At 43.0% G+C, this 18263-nt stretch overlaps 1 protein-coding gene across 2 annotated transcripts in view; it reads right to left on the bottom strand.

Annotated features, from left to right (window-relative positions):
* Positions 1 to 17543, bottom strand: part of TBC1D9 (TBC1 domain family member 9) — a 52883-nt gene extending 35340 nt beyond the window's left edge. For both annotated transcript variants that reach the window (XM_066573719.1, XM_066573720.1), the window contains exons 1-3: positions 17040 to 17543; positions 3217 to 3327; positions 137 to 255 (exon numbers count right to left, since the gene is read on the bottom strand). In XM_066573719.1, the coding sequence (XP_066429816.1) occupies positions 137 to 255; positions 3217 to 3327; positions 17040 to 17163 (354 nt within the window). In that variant the 5' untranslated portion in view covers positions 17164 to 17543. The remainder of the gene's footprint in view (positions 1 to 136; positions 256 to 3216; positions 3328 to 17039) is intronic.
* Between the last annotated feature and the right edge of the window lie 720 nt (positions 17544 to 18263).

The raw sequence follows: 18263 nt of genomic DNA, 5'->3' as shown, positions 1-18263 counted from the left end.
GTAATATAGTATTACATGGTGGTCATTTAGCTTCACCACAGATTAGACCATTTATATTTTAAAGCATTTGTAAACTACTTCATTTATAACCAATCTATTGTTTGCAAACCCACATCCAACACATAGGTTTCATTACCTGGACTTTCCCTTTGACAAATGTAGTGATGTCATTCTCGTTTTCAAAAATGGACAGTGTCTGAAGCAGGTTGACTTCCAGCCATTCCCAGTGCTCAGTTACCTCCCTCCGAGAGCCTCCTAGACACAAGAGAAGCAAGATGACCGATAGGACAAAGCAAACCCAAATCACTGATGCAAGGACTATACGCAAACATTGTAATCATTTTCTGGTAATTAATACAAGTATGATTCTACTTAACATTTTTAATAAAAGATTTATACACACAATGTACGACGCTGTGTTTATGGCATCATGGTTCTGTTCATAGTATTTTCATTGACCATAAAATGGAAAGCCAACAAACCTATTTTAAGTCAATAGAATATGTTAGAAACACTGCACCATTGATTCAGTTTATAAGCAGTGCTAATGTCAAACCAGTATCAGCACTACAGTTTCAGGATTTCCTGATCATGGTATCATCATCATGGTGGCAAAGTCTTAGCCTATGACAAACCCTACCATCTAGTAAAGGTTGACTCTGTAATACCCAGAGGCGTACATAGAAGAGTGGGCCCCCCCCCCATTATCGTGTCCAGTTTTACCTTCCAGGACAGGGGGGCCTAGTGTTTCTTTCCTGTGCCTTGCCCTTTAAAATGACCCTTGGGCAACTTCCCAATCATGCAGTTCTTTGGAGGAAGGTCCTATACACAATCTAACTGTCCGATAGGGAAAGCGATTGCGCAAGCACAGCTGAGGCCCTGTAGCAGTTTCATGGTCTGTCTCTGTCATGTATGACCTTGTTTATATCCCGGTTTGTTTCCAAAAGGGGTTCTAAGCAGGCCGTTACATTATGTCAGAAGAATGTAGATGCCTGCTAATACATTGCACAGCAGGGTCATAGATGGACTGCAATGTTCAGGTACATCAGTACCGTAATCATTGAATTCCTATAGCATCACTACATTAAACGCAGGAAACACTTGAACATTTTGTACTTGACACTTACAAATTACAATATTGAGAAGTAATCAAAAACAAAGCCATGTCTAAAATTTATTTAAGGCTTAGTAATCATCAAAAGCTTCTGCACAAACACTTAAGGTTAGCGGACAATAGTCCAATCATAAACTGTTCACAGAGAACTTTATAGTAGCCTTATGAAATTTAAAGGGGTTGTCCTACTTCTAGCTGTTTTGTTGCAGGAAGCAGACAGCTCCATACATTGAGCAGTGGCTTGGGTTGTTACTGTAGGCTGAGTCCTAAAGAAGTAAATGGGACTCAACCTGCAGTACCAACTCAGGCCACTGTGCAATGTAAAAAAGAGGTCTACAAACAACTAGAAGTGAGACACCCCTTTAAGCTTTATAAAAATATCTCGGTGATCAGCTACAGGTAAAAGTGGGACAACCGCTTTAAAGACAAAAAAATCCTGGCTCTAAAACATATGTTATAACAGTTTTCCCAAGCAGTCCTGAGATGTGCCACACTAGATTATATTCTAGACCGGGGCAGACTGAGTGATCTAAGCTCCTTGGGTCATGGGCTCCTTACAAACCACTATAGCAGTGGAACACTCAAAACCTATTTCGGGATAGTAAAACCCATTTGAAGAGCACCAATCACTGGTATTTTTTTCCCTTAGTCTCTACACTTTACAGTTTAAAGCATGCCTTCAGGAATACTCTCTTGCCAGATCTGACATTTGGTATGGAAGGTCACCAAGCCAACTAGGTGATGCCCAGCAGGTCTTGTGCAATGGTCCTGTAAATTAGGCTAGGACTCATGCACAATACTCGCTTGGCATTATATCGTTGCCTTGGCAAATGTACTGCCAAGACTGCAGTTGTGCCTCTTGATACCCAATGTCAGATCAGGCAAGAGAGTATCCCTACAGGTTCACTTTATGGAATGCTCTAGTCTGTCTGCCCCCAATCTCCAGATTTTCCCAACCTCAATCATCAGCAGGATAGGAATCTCCATGAAATAGAACAATTGTGACATAGAATAATCAGCTATACATGACACTAGGGCTTTTCAATAGTCAAATCATAAAACCCCACTAAATCGAAAAGCAGCCAGGAATAGGTTTTGTGTTCTACAGGATTTTCTTGTGACATCAAGTCAGTTGGAAAACATTGTAAAATGTCAAAGTTAGGGTTGTTTCACATCTGCACTCGGGGTTCCACTTTCCTGCTCCAGTCGGGGAGCAGAAAAGGGGAAAGCCCATGGCCAAATAGCTCAGGATAGAACCCAACAGCACCATTGACTGTAATGGGGTCTGTTTGGTTTCTGCTCAGCTACTCGGCTTTTGGATGGAAAAAAAATCACCAACATCTTTAAATTACATATATTAAAAATATGAAATTATTGGCAATGACAATTGTTTAAAAATTTGCTTCACTGGAATACTCCTTTAGGGCTCAGTCACACGGGCGCCGATCCGCCCGTGTTCCTTCACGATAAGACAGCCGCATTGCAGGTGCGGACGACTCTCCGCACCGCCGGAAGAACGAACACATGACCGGCTCTATTGCCGGCCATGTGTTATTTCATCCGGCGGTGCAGAGAGTCGTCCGCACCTGCAGTGCGGCCATCTTAGGGCTCAGTCACACGGGTGCCGATCCGCCCTTATCATGCAGGAACACAGGCTGATTGGCACCCGTGTGACTGAGCCCTTAGGGTTGTTGCTCTACAATAGCTGGTGCAGTGATTCAAAACACTGATCATTAGGCTGGGTTACCTTCAGGGTTTGGTTGCTGTACACTTTTTCCTCGTGTGTTCTACATAATCATAGAACGAGGTCAGGTTTTTTTTTTATTAGTGGAATTAAGAGGTGACAATGATGACAATGGCGACAATAGCATCCTATTAAACATGGATCCTGACTGAACTGATATGGACTTATGTGCTTTTTGCCCACTTCCTCTGGAAATGAAAGGGATCTCACAGAGCAGAGTGATCCCGGCTTTATAAACTGCATGTGTTGGAGAAATACAAAAATTGAAAACTGAATTTTTTTAGTAGAACATCAGCTAAGAAAACAGGGGTATGACCACTAAAATAAATCTCACATGTAACACTCTTAAACTTCTTACCACAAGCAATGGTCCAGTATGTAAGAGAGTCCGGAGTCTGATAAAGGATGCGGTAAGGTGCTACCCTGGCACTGGAATCCAATACAACATCCAGGGTGCCAACCAGCAAACCTAAAATGAAAATAATTTTTTTTTTTTTTTTAAATCAGCTGCTGAGTTTGTTTTTTTTTACATAAAAACATGATAACATGGGTTGTACGTATTCATTCGTGTGACTGTTACTCTTTATCTTACGAGGCAATTGTTTGAAAACAATTTTTTTTTTCTGCATTACAAGAACACAAACTTGAGTCTTTCCTTTAATGTCAATAAGACTTTAAATGGAAAATTTGGATCGGTGGAGCGGCAATGGATGCACCAGTCTACCGTATATGGCAGTACATAGGAGAGCTGTGTGCCAGTTCAGATCCTTACCGCTTTAGAATCTCAGCCATAGATAAACTAGGTGAAGAAACCCATATACATACAGCCTTGAGAATGGTTATAGAAAGCAGGGGGTGGAGGTGCTGCCAGCCAGTGAGCAGACTTAATATGCAGAACAGAGCTGGTTTCTTGGCTCCATCTCTCCCATAAATGTCATGAGACAATAGCATGAATATCCAACTTCTCTTTTATTTAGTTAAATTAAAAAACTGAAAGATACGCGTTTCGGGATAAGCCCCTTCATTAGTCATACTGGGAGAAACTAATCTACAGGAGGGTAGATGCAACATACGTTGTTCCTCAAATTTTGTTATTTACTGGACTGTCCCTGCCGCGTACAATACATTGGACGTACCACCCAGGCGTTAAGGTGCTGGACCAACAAGCACAAATCCTATTCCACAAACAATTTTTTTAACCCCAGCATTTCTAGACTTGCCACCATTGCACACATAAGATTTTACTGTTTGCTCTATCACAATTTTGGAACAGATTGAACCCCGCACAAGTAATAGATTTGAGGGAAAGTAAAGGAAATGCGGATCACCAAACTCAACATCCTTGTCCCAATGGGCCTCAACGAAAGCCTTGAAAATATGAGAGGGTAACACTCACCGTCCTCGCATTCCATTTCTTTTTTTTTCCGTCTTTTTTTCATGCTATGTTTTAATAAAGACGGATGTGAAAAATAAAGCCATGTGACTAGATACATAGATTTTCATACACAGATTTTGCAGGCGGATTCCGACCCGGCCATGGGCAAGAGGCCTAAAGGGCCTCCAGTACGAGTGTTAAGTAAGTGGGGTCCATTTCTTATGTGTTCATTCACAAATAACCCATGAGACCTGTGTTGATGATACATCCTGCATTTCCAATGATAAGAGATTACTACAATATTATAAGATGATGGATGGGCTCTCTGAATCTTTCCTGCGGAGGGCAAAAAGAACCCACATTCAACGCTGTGAGTAGGAGAAGACTTTTCCTCAAACATAGTTTTCAAAAAGAGAAAACAAAATTATATTATATATATATATATATATATATATATATATATATATATATATATATATATATATATATATATATAATCACAGATACATGCAATTAGGAGGATTGAAAATGTTTATTTACGGCTATGTAAAAACAAAAACGTTTAAATTAAAAAAAAAGATTAAAGTATAAATCTACTCTGTCTAAGGGCTTATTCACAGGAGCGTATGTCAGCCACCGTTTTCATGGCCGGCCAATATACACTACCATCTGATCTGTCTATCCCCTTCCCTCCCCGACTCTCTCTGCCTCTCCTCCCCTCCAGCTGTTTGCAATGGGAGGGGGCAGGACAGGGGTGGATCTAAGCTCCGCCCCCCACTGCTGGCTAGGAACAAGGGGCTGAGAGCATAGCTCCGCCCCCTCCCATTGCAAACAATGGAGGGGAGGAGAGGCGCAGAGAGTCGGGAAGGGGGAAAGACGGCCCAGATAGAAGCGTATATCGTCCGGCTGTGAAAATGGCGGCTGATATACGCTCCTGTGAATCAGCCATTAATCAGCATCAAAACTGCATGAAATAAAAAAATGGTACATGTGCTTTTAACAAACACACATTAGAGGTTTTCGTTCAAGTCTATAAAGCAATAATTCTTTGGCCTTGGCAACATTGAATTAGAAGAGCAAAATATGCAACTAAAAACCCGCATTAAATATTAATCTCTAAGCGTCTACAACAATGGGCTCTCTCTGATATATTGAAACCAAGGCTGAACCTCCAGTTTCCTGAGACATGTGTTCCTGCAGTTAAAGTGTTTGTTCGTTGGCTTGAGGAAGAATTATGAAACGTGCAGAGTAGCGTCCTGGCACCGTGTCAGCAAGACTCATTCACTGCTAGGCAACCAGGAAGATCATGAATTGCTTCATTAGGAAACATGACCTCAGCATAAAAGCAGCGTCCTCAAGGTCATGCCCGGAAAGCACATGTTCTGTGGTCAATTGGTGGCACATTAATGTAGAAATTAGATTTCTTTCTGTCAGGAAAATCAATAATGGGTTCTTATATTAAACAGTGCTTATCCAGCAAGTCGCATTCTAGAAGAATTGTTTGCACAGGAGAAAATAAGCAAAAGTTTTCTAATGTGTTGGTATCAACTGCTCTACCACAAAATAAATGCAGGAAATAGGCAAGAGAAGGCATATGAACATTCACCCATTACATAACTATTTTTGATCCATGACCACCCCCATATAAGTGTATATCCTAACAAAGGAAAAATAAGTCATTACTACAGTAAGCATTTTCTTCTTATGGCTGACTAGATCTATTCTAGATCATGGACTGTAGATACAGACAAGTTAGCTTTGTATGTAGATATAGGCCTTTTCCTTGTTCATGCCCCAATTAAATGGAGTACTGCAACCATAGTGCTTCTAGCCACAATGTCCCTCAGAACCGTGATCTTCATAATGCCCCATATAACACTTATAGCTACGGGATGCCTCAGAATAGGGATAGCTACAGTGGCAGCATAACACTCACCACCCAAGTGCCCCCGGAATAGAGCCAAAGCCTCTATGTTGTACTGGAGATCACAGTCACTTACCGTACTAGTAAGGGGCTGGTGGTGTGTCCTCAGCAGTTTTGGACAATGATTGTCCCCAATCAGAGGTGTAATCTGAAGCTCCCGGGCCCCGATGCAAAACTTGTAACAGGACCCCCAACTATAATGCTTTACTCATAGTACTGGGCTCCCTATATAGAGAAGAGAGGCCTTATGGGCCACCTAAGGCTCCTGGACCGGGTGCAACCGCATCCCCTGCATCCTCTATAGTTACGCCCCCGTCCCTAATGTTGGGGTTTCGACTGCTACACAAGACAGGTAAAAGAGGAAGTTGCAGAGGCAGACTTTCAGAAGAGGGTTTCAGAAAGACAGGGTCTCCCAGCCAAAGTGTTTTTCTAAAGTGTTGCTTATTTAATGCCCAGATACCATCTACATTATTCAAAAATTCACATAATTGAGAAAGATACATTACTAACTAAACAGAAAGACATGGGACGATTCAAAATTTCTCAAGCTACAAATTGACACGGTCACCACGTGCACAGTGTGATGCAACCCCCGAATATATAGGATTTCCTAAATTAATGATGTCATTTCCCATTTAAAGTTGCTAAAAAGGTTTTATGCACTGTCCACAGATATTTAGACAGTTTTATTCTTTATTTCCTGTAAGGAATAAGACTATTTTTTATTTGCTTAATTTCTTAAGGAGGGTGGTCTCATGCAGATAACCCCTTTCTCATGAGAGGTGGTTTTATTCTACTTCCTGGTGATCAGCTGTTATTGCTGGGAGGAGCCACCACCGGCCATGGTGCAATGTGGGAATGTAGCAGGACAACCTGGCCGTTCCACGTACTTAAGAGCAGGGCTCTATTCTGGTATATAGAAGGCTGGGGGTCCCAAGCTGGATACACAAATGCAGTTTTAGGTTTTTTGAGCCATACACAGATAGAAAAGCAAGAACACATCAATCTTTTCTTTAGGCTTTGTTTTAGAGCCACTCATGTGCCCATCTAAAAAAAACTGCATCAAAAACTGCATGTGTGAACCCAACCAAGATGGCATTTGCACCAGACAGACATTTTAATGAGAACCAAATAGAAGTATGTACAGACTGTCTCCCCAAAATAAATCTAATAACTTCCCTCCTTACGGGGTATAAAAAGATTTTAGTTTCCCACCGCTGTAAGTAGATAGCACAAAATAGAAGAATATTTCTGTAAAAGAGCAGTCTATGGTAATTTTTTCCTAAAGACATGGAATTAAAAAAGGGGTTGCCCTAAAAAAAAAAAAAAAAAAAAATTATAATAATTAGAGATGAGCGAACGTACTCGTTTCGAGTAATTACTTGATTGAGTACCGCTATTCGAGTACTTCAGTACTCAGGTGAAAAGATTCGGGGGGCGCCCTCTCTCTCTCCCTCTCCCCCCCTCCACAACCCCCCACTCACCCACAACGCCCCCCGAATCTTTTCACCCGAGTACAGAAGTACTCGAAAATCGCGGTACTCGGGCGAAAAAGGGGCGTGGCCGAGTACGCTCGCTCATCTCTAATAATAATGTAACCCCTGTCCATATAACCTATTAAGGGTCTCCTTTTTGGGACTGGGACTGGGACATCTACGAGCCAGAATGGAGAGCCACTCTGTTGGAGCTGCTTCTGTTCTGGCTGGCTCTAATCTTTTTTTTTATTACATGCATGGCCACTCGTTTGAACGGCTGCCATGTAATACTACATTTCCCTTGGAGTGGTTGCTGCAAGAAAAATGACTAGCTGGCTGCACCTTCCCATGACAGCGGCTGGTTGGGGACACCGCTCTGCAAGGCTAGACTGAAGGGTCCACACACCAAATAAGTTGCTGATCGTGATCATGAAGGGGCCTCAGCAGAGTCCCAGAGGTCAAACCCCCCACTAATCATCAAATGATGGCATATTCTAGAAGTCTAAACTCACCTTATGATATAGGAATATCCCTCTAAGGTTCCGTTTTTTGTATGCAGCTAGAATAAGTTTTTTCCATTGAGGTGTATACGGCTGGGGTACAGAATCGGTTGTTGTACATATCAAGATATTCTGAACTAACATTTTATATTTGTGGAGCCCAATGAAGTGTGTATGGCAGCGTACAGAGGCCACCGGTCTAGAGAGTCGTACAACTTCTGTGCTGAGGCAACCCCGCAAAATAAGTGTGTGGTCAAAAGCAATCTCCAGTACTGAGAAACAATGTTAAAACTTCTGTTTCCCAACATTACAGCTGGAATACCATTTAATATGAATAAAGGGGTATTCCAACTGTGAAGCAAATTTTCAAAAACTTCAGATATGAAAGGTGTCTGTGCCAAGTGTAACCACAGCTGTTCATTGGTATAAATTGCACACCTATTTCCTTCCCATCTTGTGCTCCATTTCTGAGGTTTTCCAATAAGGTGTAAGATGGCCATCGCATCCCTGTTGACATGCAGCTTGAAACTACATTTCTCCCAACTCCCTACTCTGTACTTCCCAGTTATTGGTCAGCAATCCGTCCTGAGAGCTGAATAGAAAAAAAAAACAACTGTTTGTGGTAGTTCTTACTAAACAAGCCAAACTTGTAGCACTAGAATGCCTATAGGTCATATCCAGGGCAACCTGGGAATAAAGATGTCTGAGGAGCCAGAAGGTAATAACTTTTTAGCTCTATGGATACAAAATCCAAAGCAGAACCACATTGCAAACTTTAATAATATTTGATTAGCCTCCTTCACATGGGCGACACGGCATCGCAGAGAGAAAAATACAGAGTCTTCTAAAGGCAATACCGTGACTTTGTAGCACTACATGCAAGGATTTTCGGGGGAGGGTCTTAAGATATAGGCCCTACCCTTAAAATATACCCTAAATGCAGGAAAAGAAAAAAAAGCATACATCACCTAGAAGCGCTGTCCGTGGCTCCGCTGCAGCTTCTCCCCAGGTCTACGGCACTTTTCTTCTCTTCTGGCCAGGGATTGAAAAATCAGAAGCACTGGCTGTCTTTTAGCCAATCACAGCTAGCACTCAATTAATGGCTGTAATTGGTTCATCGAGTGCTGGCTGTGATTGGCTAAGCATCAGCCAATCACAGCCAGCGCTTCCAGGAGGCGGGGATTTTTCAATTCCCGGCCAGAAGAGATGAATGAGAATAGTGCCGGGGACCCGGGGAGAAGATGCGGCCGGGCTGACAGCGCCGAAGAGGTGATGTGTTTTTTTTTTCTTGCAGTCAGGGCTTAGATTAAGGCTTTGACAGTAGGATTCCCTACTGTTAAAGTTGCATCGCACGAAAATTGCATTTTCGTGTGATGCAACAGAGAGGAAGGCTCCATAGGGAAACATGGGCTACAAAATCCCGTGTGTCGCGGGCATATCACCGGACCCGCAAGGTTTTTGTGTCGGAATGTCGCATGCTACAAAATGTTGCATGTGTGAAGTAACCCATGGGAAAGCATGGGCTTCACATACACATGCGATTTGTAGCAACGCTACAAAATTACGTGACTGTCACCCATGTAAAGGAGGCCCAATAGCAGTTTTGTGTACCAGGAATACGCCTTTAAATACTACATTTGGGGGGGGGAGGGGCTTTCAAATGCTGACTGTTTACATGTAAAGATAATCATTAGAAATCCTTGCCATTTCCCTCATTAGCTAAGTCCTTTGAAAGACTGAACGAATGCCGTTCAAACCCAACGACAAGCAAACGAACTAATGACTATTTTTATGCCGATTGAAACTCAGCGATAAACAAACGAACGAATAGTGCACGATGACTTTGCGTTTACACGTAACGATTATGGCTCAAATTCTTTCGTTTGAACGAATTTTGAGAAGTAATCGTTGCGTATAAATGGGCCTTTCGTCGGTAGTCTGAAAATAGGATCAGATCTACACACTGATTACCAGAAAAGCAAAATGTGGTCGTCGCTGTGATAGACAAGGTTTCTCCTGTCGGCTCATGGGATCAATACTGATCATAATATTACATTAGGGAATTCCATTTCCTAATATAGTCTGAAAATCACTGATGCCCTTGGCATGAGGGTCACACAACTTGTCTGAGATGGATGGATTCCATAGTAGCTAACAATAACACAATTGAGAAAAGTTTGTTACATTTCACGGTCGTAAAACCGTAGTAATTATTGTGGAAAGTTACAGATAAAGCAGAGATTAGATTATATAATAGTTGTCATTCCTTTCAGATCACCGTTAAATTGCTCAGTGCCCTGACATTTGATAATTGCTTCTACGCTGTGTGAGGCCGGTCTAATGTATGACATAATGGCAATCACACAAGCTGTAGTCATCACATCACAGGATCATAAACCAAGTAGTAGCCATTAACAATCAGAACGCTCAGTGACAGGAAGGCGCTGCTTCCTCAGGTATGAGGTCAGCACGTTTATTGTCCACCCTGTGACTGAGAGCCGCACATTCAGATTCCATCTGGACAGATGTAGACTACAAGAACAGTAGATACGTCTGATGGCTTACTTTCAGGAAAATGCATTTAATCCCGTTATACAAGAAAAGCCAATGACCAAATAGTGTGACGCTCTCACCTTCTGGGCAAAGTAACCATCATTATTCAACGTGATGCATATGCTCAGGGATACTGTAAATCCTCACCCACTTTTATTAGCCTCACATTTGTAGGTTTTGGAAAAACTGCCGTGTAGAGGCCCCATAAATGTGCCATTTGGCCCATCACATGTTACACTGTACGTAACATTACGTGGTAATGGGAGATTTAAATACTTCTTACAGCTAATTTAACAGTATGATAAAAGTTTTTAGAAAGAGTCATGAAATGTACCAAATGTATAAGATGTGCCATAAGTGTCCAACATGCTAATGTTATGGTACTACTGGTAATCTTCTATATAAAATGCAAAATCTGTTTGTTTGTGTCTTATCAAATCCACAGTTCTGGTCCAAGTGAAATTTTGCATGAGCGTTCTTCAGCACCAGGCAGCGAATACTGGCGGAATTAAAAAATGAAAACTTATCAACCTTTCCTGTTATTTTTGTTGCCAATAGCAACCAATCACAGCTCAGCTTTCATTTATTATAGTGCGGAGGTAAAATGAAAGCTGCACAACATAGATTTCTTTTGCACAGCTTCCATAACAGTGCAGTGGCGGGCTCATTTTTGTGGCCCACTTTGTATATTCCATGACTGCTATGCATAAAATCACCATGCAACGCACTGGTATATCACCGAGTTGTTACCATTTTCTTCAAGATTCATTAGACTTGTAAAATCAAGACTCCCATGCCAGCATTACTCTATCCATTGCACATTTGTAGAGATACTGCTAACCAAACATGAATAGACCCAAGTAGTCTTAGACGCTGGCTATTAGTTATCTTTTCGGTTAACTGTTAATATCAATGACTGAGGGCTCCAAAAAAAAACAAACAAGGAAACATGTAGCAGTGGCTTCATCCCTCTCTACATTCAGAACACGTGCAGGTCAGTCAAGTAGAGTGCGCATGCGTAGGAGGGTGCTGGGCAAGATTGCTGTCGCCCAAATGTTCACCCAACAGCTATCTTATATGTTTGGGTAACCTTGGACACTACAATAAATTGCTATGCAAATACAGGTATCCTATGCGGGCAACAGGGGTCCTTATGAGAAAATACATACGGCCCTACACAATGCGCAGGCTCACATGAGCATAACTTCATTGTGTATGTATTACACGCGTGATGTAACGCACGCGTCATATGCGGCAAATGGAGTCCATGAAAGTACATTGATTTTTATTAATCCATCCACATTTGCTTATATATATTGCATATAATATGTGCGTAAAAAAGGACAGTGTGTTCTATTTTACCGCATTTAACGCACCAAGAAGGAAGACTGCACATGACAGCATGCGCGAGATATGTAGCCATACGCAGTGCAAAATCACTGCTACAAGCGGCACATGCCAGCTCACACAGCAGTACAACACTGCATTGCACGCGCAGCGTTTTACCAAACATTTGTGTGGGTCCGGCCTTATTCAAAAAGGTAGATTTGAAGATGTAATTACAAACAAACTACAAAAGACAGGAACACAATCCGCACATCACCGAAAAGAGGAAGGTATAACAGACCAGCAAGTTCCATTTTCTGCCACATTGTAGCACTGGGTGTCTCGCTTACAGTTTAATGGTCCCTGAGGGTGTATGAATATGCAACCAAGTTCAACAAATTGTCTGTGCCACTTGTGAATTTGCTTCTGATGAGGCGGCTGTTTATGGAATGGATGCCAGAATTCACATTGCACTCGAACAATGGATTCACATTTAGCAAACTCAAGCACAAACGATTTCTCCTGTGGTATAGCCATTTTTCTGTGAACAACAAGAAACAGTATGGCAGAAAATGGAATTTATGGTATGTCAAAAATAAACAAACAAACAAAAAAAAAAAACACAAAAAACTTTGAACCTTCCTCTTTTCGGTGATGTGCGGATTGTGTTCCTGTTTTTAGTAGTTTGTAATAAAATTCCCAAATCTGCTCATTTTTTTTGAATAACCCTATACTTCACCATTCACTTCAATCTTTAGGTACAACCTCTGAATAGTACATAGCTTTAATACGGCATCCATAGATTTTTATGGGGCCCTACTATAACTTTGGAGGCACCATAGGACAGCAGGCAGAATATCTACTATTCAGGACTCTGCCTTAGGCCAGGGTCATACAGCTGCCATGCAATTGCTACAGAGAGTCGTGCATGCCGCCAATCCCCATTCACTACCTTGGCATGTATACTGCGCTTTTTTGGGGGCAAGTTATACACACCAAAAAAAAACCATGCTGATGCGAGTGGCCCAATACATATCAATGGGTTATTGGCATCGTCATATGCAATGACAATACGCTTGTGTGAGAGCAGCCTTAAGCCCCATTTGCATTAGTGCCCATTAGTACTTTATGTAAAATGATCGCTAGAGCTATCAATCTTTCAATTGTTTGAAAGATCGTCTTTAGATGTAAGGACAACAAAGGCTCATTTACATGCAGAGAGCTCTCACCCTATATGTAAACAAGTTATGTATGAGGAGGGCTTGTTTGTTAAGGCCCATTTACATACAACGATTATCGCTCAAAAGAGGTCTTTTGAGCGACAATCGTTGTGTCATTTGCAGTGCAAGTTGATCGCTGAAGATGAGCGATCACCTTGCGCTGCCAGCGGAGGATGCAGAAGACAAGCGGGGTGACCCCGCTTGTCTTCTGCATCCAGCTGTTCCCCGCTCCGAGCGCCCGGCTGTTATACAGCCGAGCGCTCGGAGCAGAGGATGCAGAAGACAAGTACGGTGTTCCCGCTTGTCTTCTGCATCCAGCTGTTTTCTGCACGGAGCGCCTGGTTGTTGTACATCCAAGTGTTCTGTGCGGGGTATTGAGAACAGAGCTGGACAATACTGTTCTTCATACCCAGCGTGTGATCAGGGAGCAGGATACAGCGGAAACAATAGTATCAGCTGTATCCTGCTGTGAATTCCTGATAAGGCTCATCATTGTATGTCAGCATGCTGAAAGACAACAATGAGCGAAGACATAACAAAACAAAAAGTGCACGATGTAAGTGCAGTTAGACACAACAATTATCGCGCAATCGGCTTTTGAGCAAATTTTGAGTGATAATCGTTGTGTCTAAATGGACCTTACCTTGAGAAGGTCAAGAAGCCAAAACTGATAACATTTCAAAAGGTTACATAATTATAACTGCTACCTCTACAATAATTCCTTATCTTTTCTCTGTCCAAGGGCAATCGTGGAATGGATTGACAACAGCTCTGTAGAAAACCGTCACTTTTTTAAACAAACAAAAAGAAATTATTATCCTTTCCACTATTTTTTCTTCATTTTAGATCCACAATTGTATCTGTAAAGTCAACCCAGTACAGCACAAACAATACCCACATATGAATTTGATTGTGGATTTAGTGGTAGAATTCACACATAACACTGCAATAAGTGAAATGTGGTCTGCTCACAGGGATACAGTGTATACACAATATACGTAGATTGGGGGCAATATAGTCTTGGGGGTATACAGGCCTGTACTATTTTTGAGAGCTGTGTAAAATGTAAACAAATATTCTAGTAAAGTGCTTTAGCTTCACTGAATGACGTGAATAATATGTATAAAAAGTAGCGCAGGCTAAAAGTGGAATAGTTGTCCAATTGGATTCCTTAAAAGGGTAATGTTGAGGATTTGGGGGATTTTCTTCTATTAATGACGTGTTCTCAGGACAGGTCATCAATTATAAATGGTAAGAACCCACTGCTTACTATCCCTGCAGATCAGCTGGGTACTGGTGCATCTTGTCTCCACCGGAACTGTGGGTGGAGTATTGGGTTTGTCCTGGTGTAGTTATAGGGAATGTCCACAGCTGGCAGTTGGCTACCTCACATTCCTCCCCAGACTCAGAGTGAAAACTCTACCCATCATTCTGCCATGTAGGCTCCCTGCTGGGCTGCTCCATGCGCTGCTAGCCTGTTGTTGCTAGCGGCGCTGTCAGTGTGGGTGTGGCATTTATCGCCACTCGCCGTGTGCTTCAGCCGAACAGCAGCTGTGAGTCTTGACCAGAGCCAGACAAGACGGAGCTGGAGGGCGTGGTGAGCACATCCCTTACCCTAACACTAACCCTAAGCCTAAGGGGGGGGAGGGGGTGAACACATCCCTAACACTAACCCTAAGCCTAAGGCGGGGGGGGGGGGCATTAGTGAGGACATCCCTAACACTAACCCGAACCTGGGGAGTGTTACATGGGTGTTTCCTGTCACTCTGGCCGGCCAACCCGTCTAGACCCCTAGTTCTAATGGAGACAAGATGCACCAGTACCGATCAGCTGATTCCCAGTGAGGTAGTCACTACAGTCAGCGCAGAAAGCAGTTTGCGCTGACAGTAGTGCAGTGGCCCGAATTTGGTATTGCAGTCAAAGCGATCACAGAATTCAGCAGAATCTGCAAATTAGTGGGGGTCCTGAGCAGATCATCTATTCTATAAGCGCTGTGGAATATGTTTGGAGCTATATAAATAAAGATTATTATTATTCTAATGGCCTGTACTGAGGTCAGGTCATCAATATAAGAAGTCAAAAAAGTCCTGGACAACCACTTTAAATGTCTCCACCAGGCAAAAAAGGCTAGTGATCACAATTAAGAAATTTCCTGCAATCTGTGGGAATAGTTTTTCTACTCAGAGTGCCCCTCACACCTGTAATGCCTAAAGCTGGCCATACACATTAGATGTATATCCACCAAACACAGATTTTGACCAACCATCTGATGTGTATGAAGGGGTCCCAATTCTTTACTAATAGCAAATAAGCATTGGGCGGTTGGATTTCAACAAGCCCAATCCAATCGCTCTTGGGGAGATTAAACTGTCAAGCACCTGCTGGCAGATTTTCTCCTTTCCCAATTCAGAGCACATGTACGCTTTATACAAAAGTGGGGGGAGACAGGAGTGTAAGCCATCAGCCAATGGCTACCTAGGGTACATAGCCAGCCTTAGGTTCCTTTATCAAGACAGTATATATGATCTTTTATTTTCTCTCCTCTTATACAGTTTCCATTAGAAGTACATTTCGCATGTAAAAGGACAAATGCCTGTTTACATGGGAAAAGCTGACAATGATTTGTATGCAATCATAAAATATGTGATAAAGGACAAATGAGTGAATTATTGTTTAATCACTGGACATCCTTACAGAGAGAATGAGTGAATGATTGCTCAGCAATAATCACCCCCATGTAAAAGGCTCTCTACATACAATGGATGAAGGCAATCATTGGCCTACATGGGTATTATGGACAGTGAGGCCCTGAGCTTATAAATTAATACTCAAATGGATTTTATCCAAAAGAAAATAATGTATTATATATGTGCCAGCACACCACAAACTCCATAAAAGCAGAGATACATTGTTATTTTCTTACATTTCAGTACAAAGTCAAAGCTCCCTTTCCTGTACGCCCTCCCCTACCTACTTCTATCCTGCACTAGTGAAAGATATAACTCCCTTATCAAACAACCCACAACCCAATGACAGACCTCCATCTTTGACCATTTACCAACTGGGACCAGAAGTGCTAATGGCTCCTAATGAGCACCAGAAGCCCCACTCCTCAATATGAGGGACTACACGCTCCAATAAGCCATGGACCTCCAATATTGTATCCTTATTAGGAAACAGTGGGATTAAGTTGTTAATTGGCTCATCCAAAAATTTTTTTAAACACACTAGAATTTCCCTTTAAAATATAATATTATTAACACTATCGTTACCCAAGTACATATAGATCCCACGCCTTACACTCAGCTACAGTACCATCTTAATGATTATTTCTAGTTTTATTGGAAAACCTTGCATAATTATCACGATCTTATTGTAGTTCTCTCTCCTGCAGGTCAGTGGCCATAGGATAAGCATATACTAGGGTCCTATTGGTGAAGAAACTCAACCCTCCTGCTTCACTTCTATAGGTGATCCATGGCCCACCTCCCACCCTATATTCCCAGGAAGTAACATTACACCTTGTGAAAGTCAACCTGCACAACAAGAATAGCTACAACACAACAAATGTATCACTGGGACCACAGGCCTGCCATCAGCTTACCGACCAATGTCTATATGTGCTGTAAATCCCTGGATCCCCTGTAGGAGCTTTACAGCCCTCCGACTAGATGGACACAATGTAATCAGATAGATACATAGTATAAAAGAGATACATACACATATCTATATATACACACATGGTTATTACATGGCAGATGTAAGCTGGCTATTGGGGTCTGGTATATGGGAAGACAGAAGTTCTTACCAGCCAGCCCCCCTCCTCCTCGGCTCCCATGCCCCTTCCTCCTCTGCAGTATGAAGTAAGGATTGGCCCTCTCGGTGATCCACAGGGCGTTTGCCAGCAGGACTTCCTCCGGATTCACCCACATGTTGTGGGCACAGAGGGCAGCGGTACTGATCTCCTGTGACCCTCAGAAAGCTCCCATGCTGGGCTCCCGGGGCGACATCCACTGTGAGCCCAGATAACAATGTCCTCCTCCGGGAAGATCAGCCGAGGAGCAGGCAGATCCGGGCGCTCATCCTTCTAGCCAGCCGTCGCCCAGACCCCGCACCTCCCGGCAAGAGACGCTGCCAGCAGTCAGGAGGAGGGGGCTCTGTCCATGGTGCTGCACAGCCAGGAGCCCGACATGTCTACTGACGGCCGTGATCGTCACAGGGATGGAGGGAGGAGAGCAGATTACTGGAGGCTGAGCCAAGCAACGGGCAGAGACATCAGCGGCACAAGGCTGGACAGGCAGCAAGTGCAGCAGCCTTCTCTCCCACATTATACCAGCACAGCCTGACCGCCCCCCTCCTTAGACACTATATACCTGCACAGCCTGACCGCCCCCCTCCTTAGACACTATATACCTACACAGCCCGATTCTCCCCCCTCCTTAGACACTATATACCTGCACAGCCTGACCGCCCCCCTCCTTAGACACTATATACCTACACAGCCCGATTCTCCCCCCTCCTTAGACACTATATACCTACACAGCCCGATTCTCCCCCCTCCTTAGACACTATATACCTACACAGCCCGATTCTCCCCCCTCCTTAGACACTATATACCTACACAGCCCGATTCTCCCCCCTCCTTAGACACTATATACCTACACAGCCCGATTCTCCCCCCTCCTTAGACACTATATACCTACACAGCCCGATCCTCCCCCCTCCTTATACACTATATACCTACACAGCCTGATCCTCCCCCCTCCTTATACACTATATACCTACACAGCCTGATCCTCCCCCCTCCTTATACACTATATACCTACACAGCCTGATCCTCCCCCCTCCTTATACACTATATACCTACACAGCCTGATCCCCCCTCCTTATACACTATATACCTACACAGCCTGATCCCCCCTCCTTATACACTATATACCTACACAGCCTGATCCCCCCCCTCCCTATACACCATATACCTACACAGCCTGATCCCCCCTCCCTATACACCATATACCTACACAGCCTGATT

The sequence above is a fragment of the Eleutherodactylus coqui genome, chromosome 7 (assembly GCF_035609145.1).
Source record: "Eleutherodactylus coqui strain aEleCoq1 chromosome 7, aEleCoq1.hap1, whole genome shotgun sequence".
NCBI classification, from domain to species: Eukaryota; Metazoa; Chordata; class Amphibia; order Anura; family Eleutherodactylidae; genus Eleutherodactylus; species Eleutherodactylus coqui.
The sequence above is the reverse complement of the archived record's forward strand: the minus strand, read 5'-3'. Positions and strand labels throughout refer to the sequence as shown.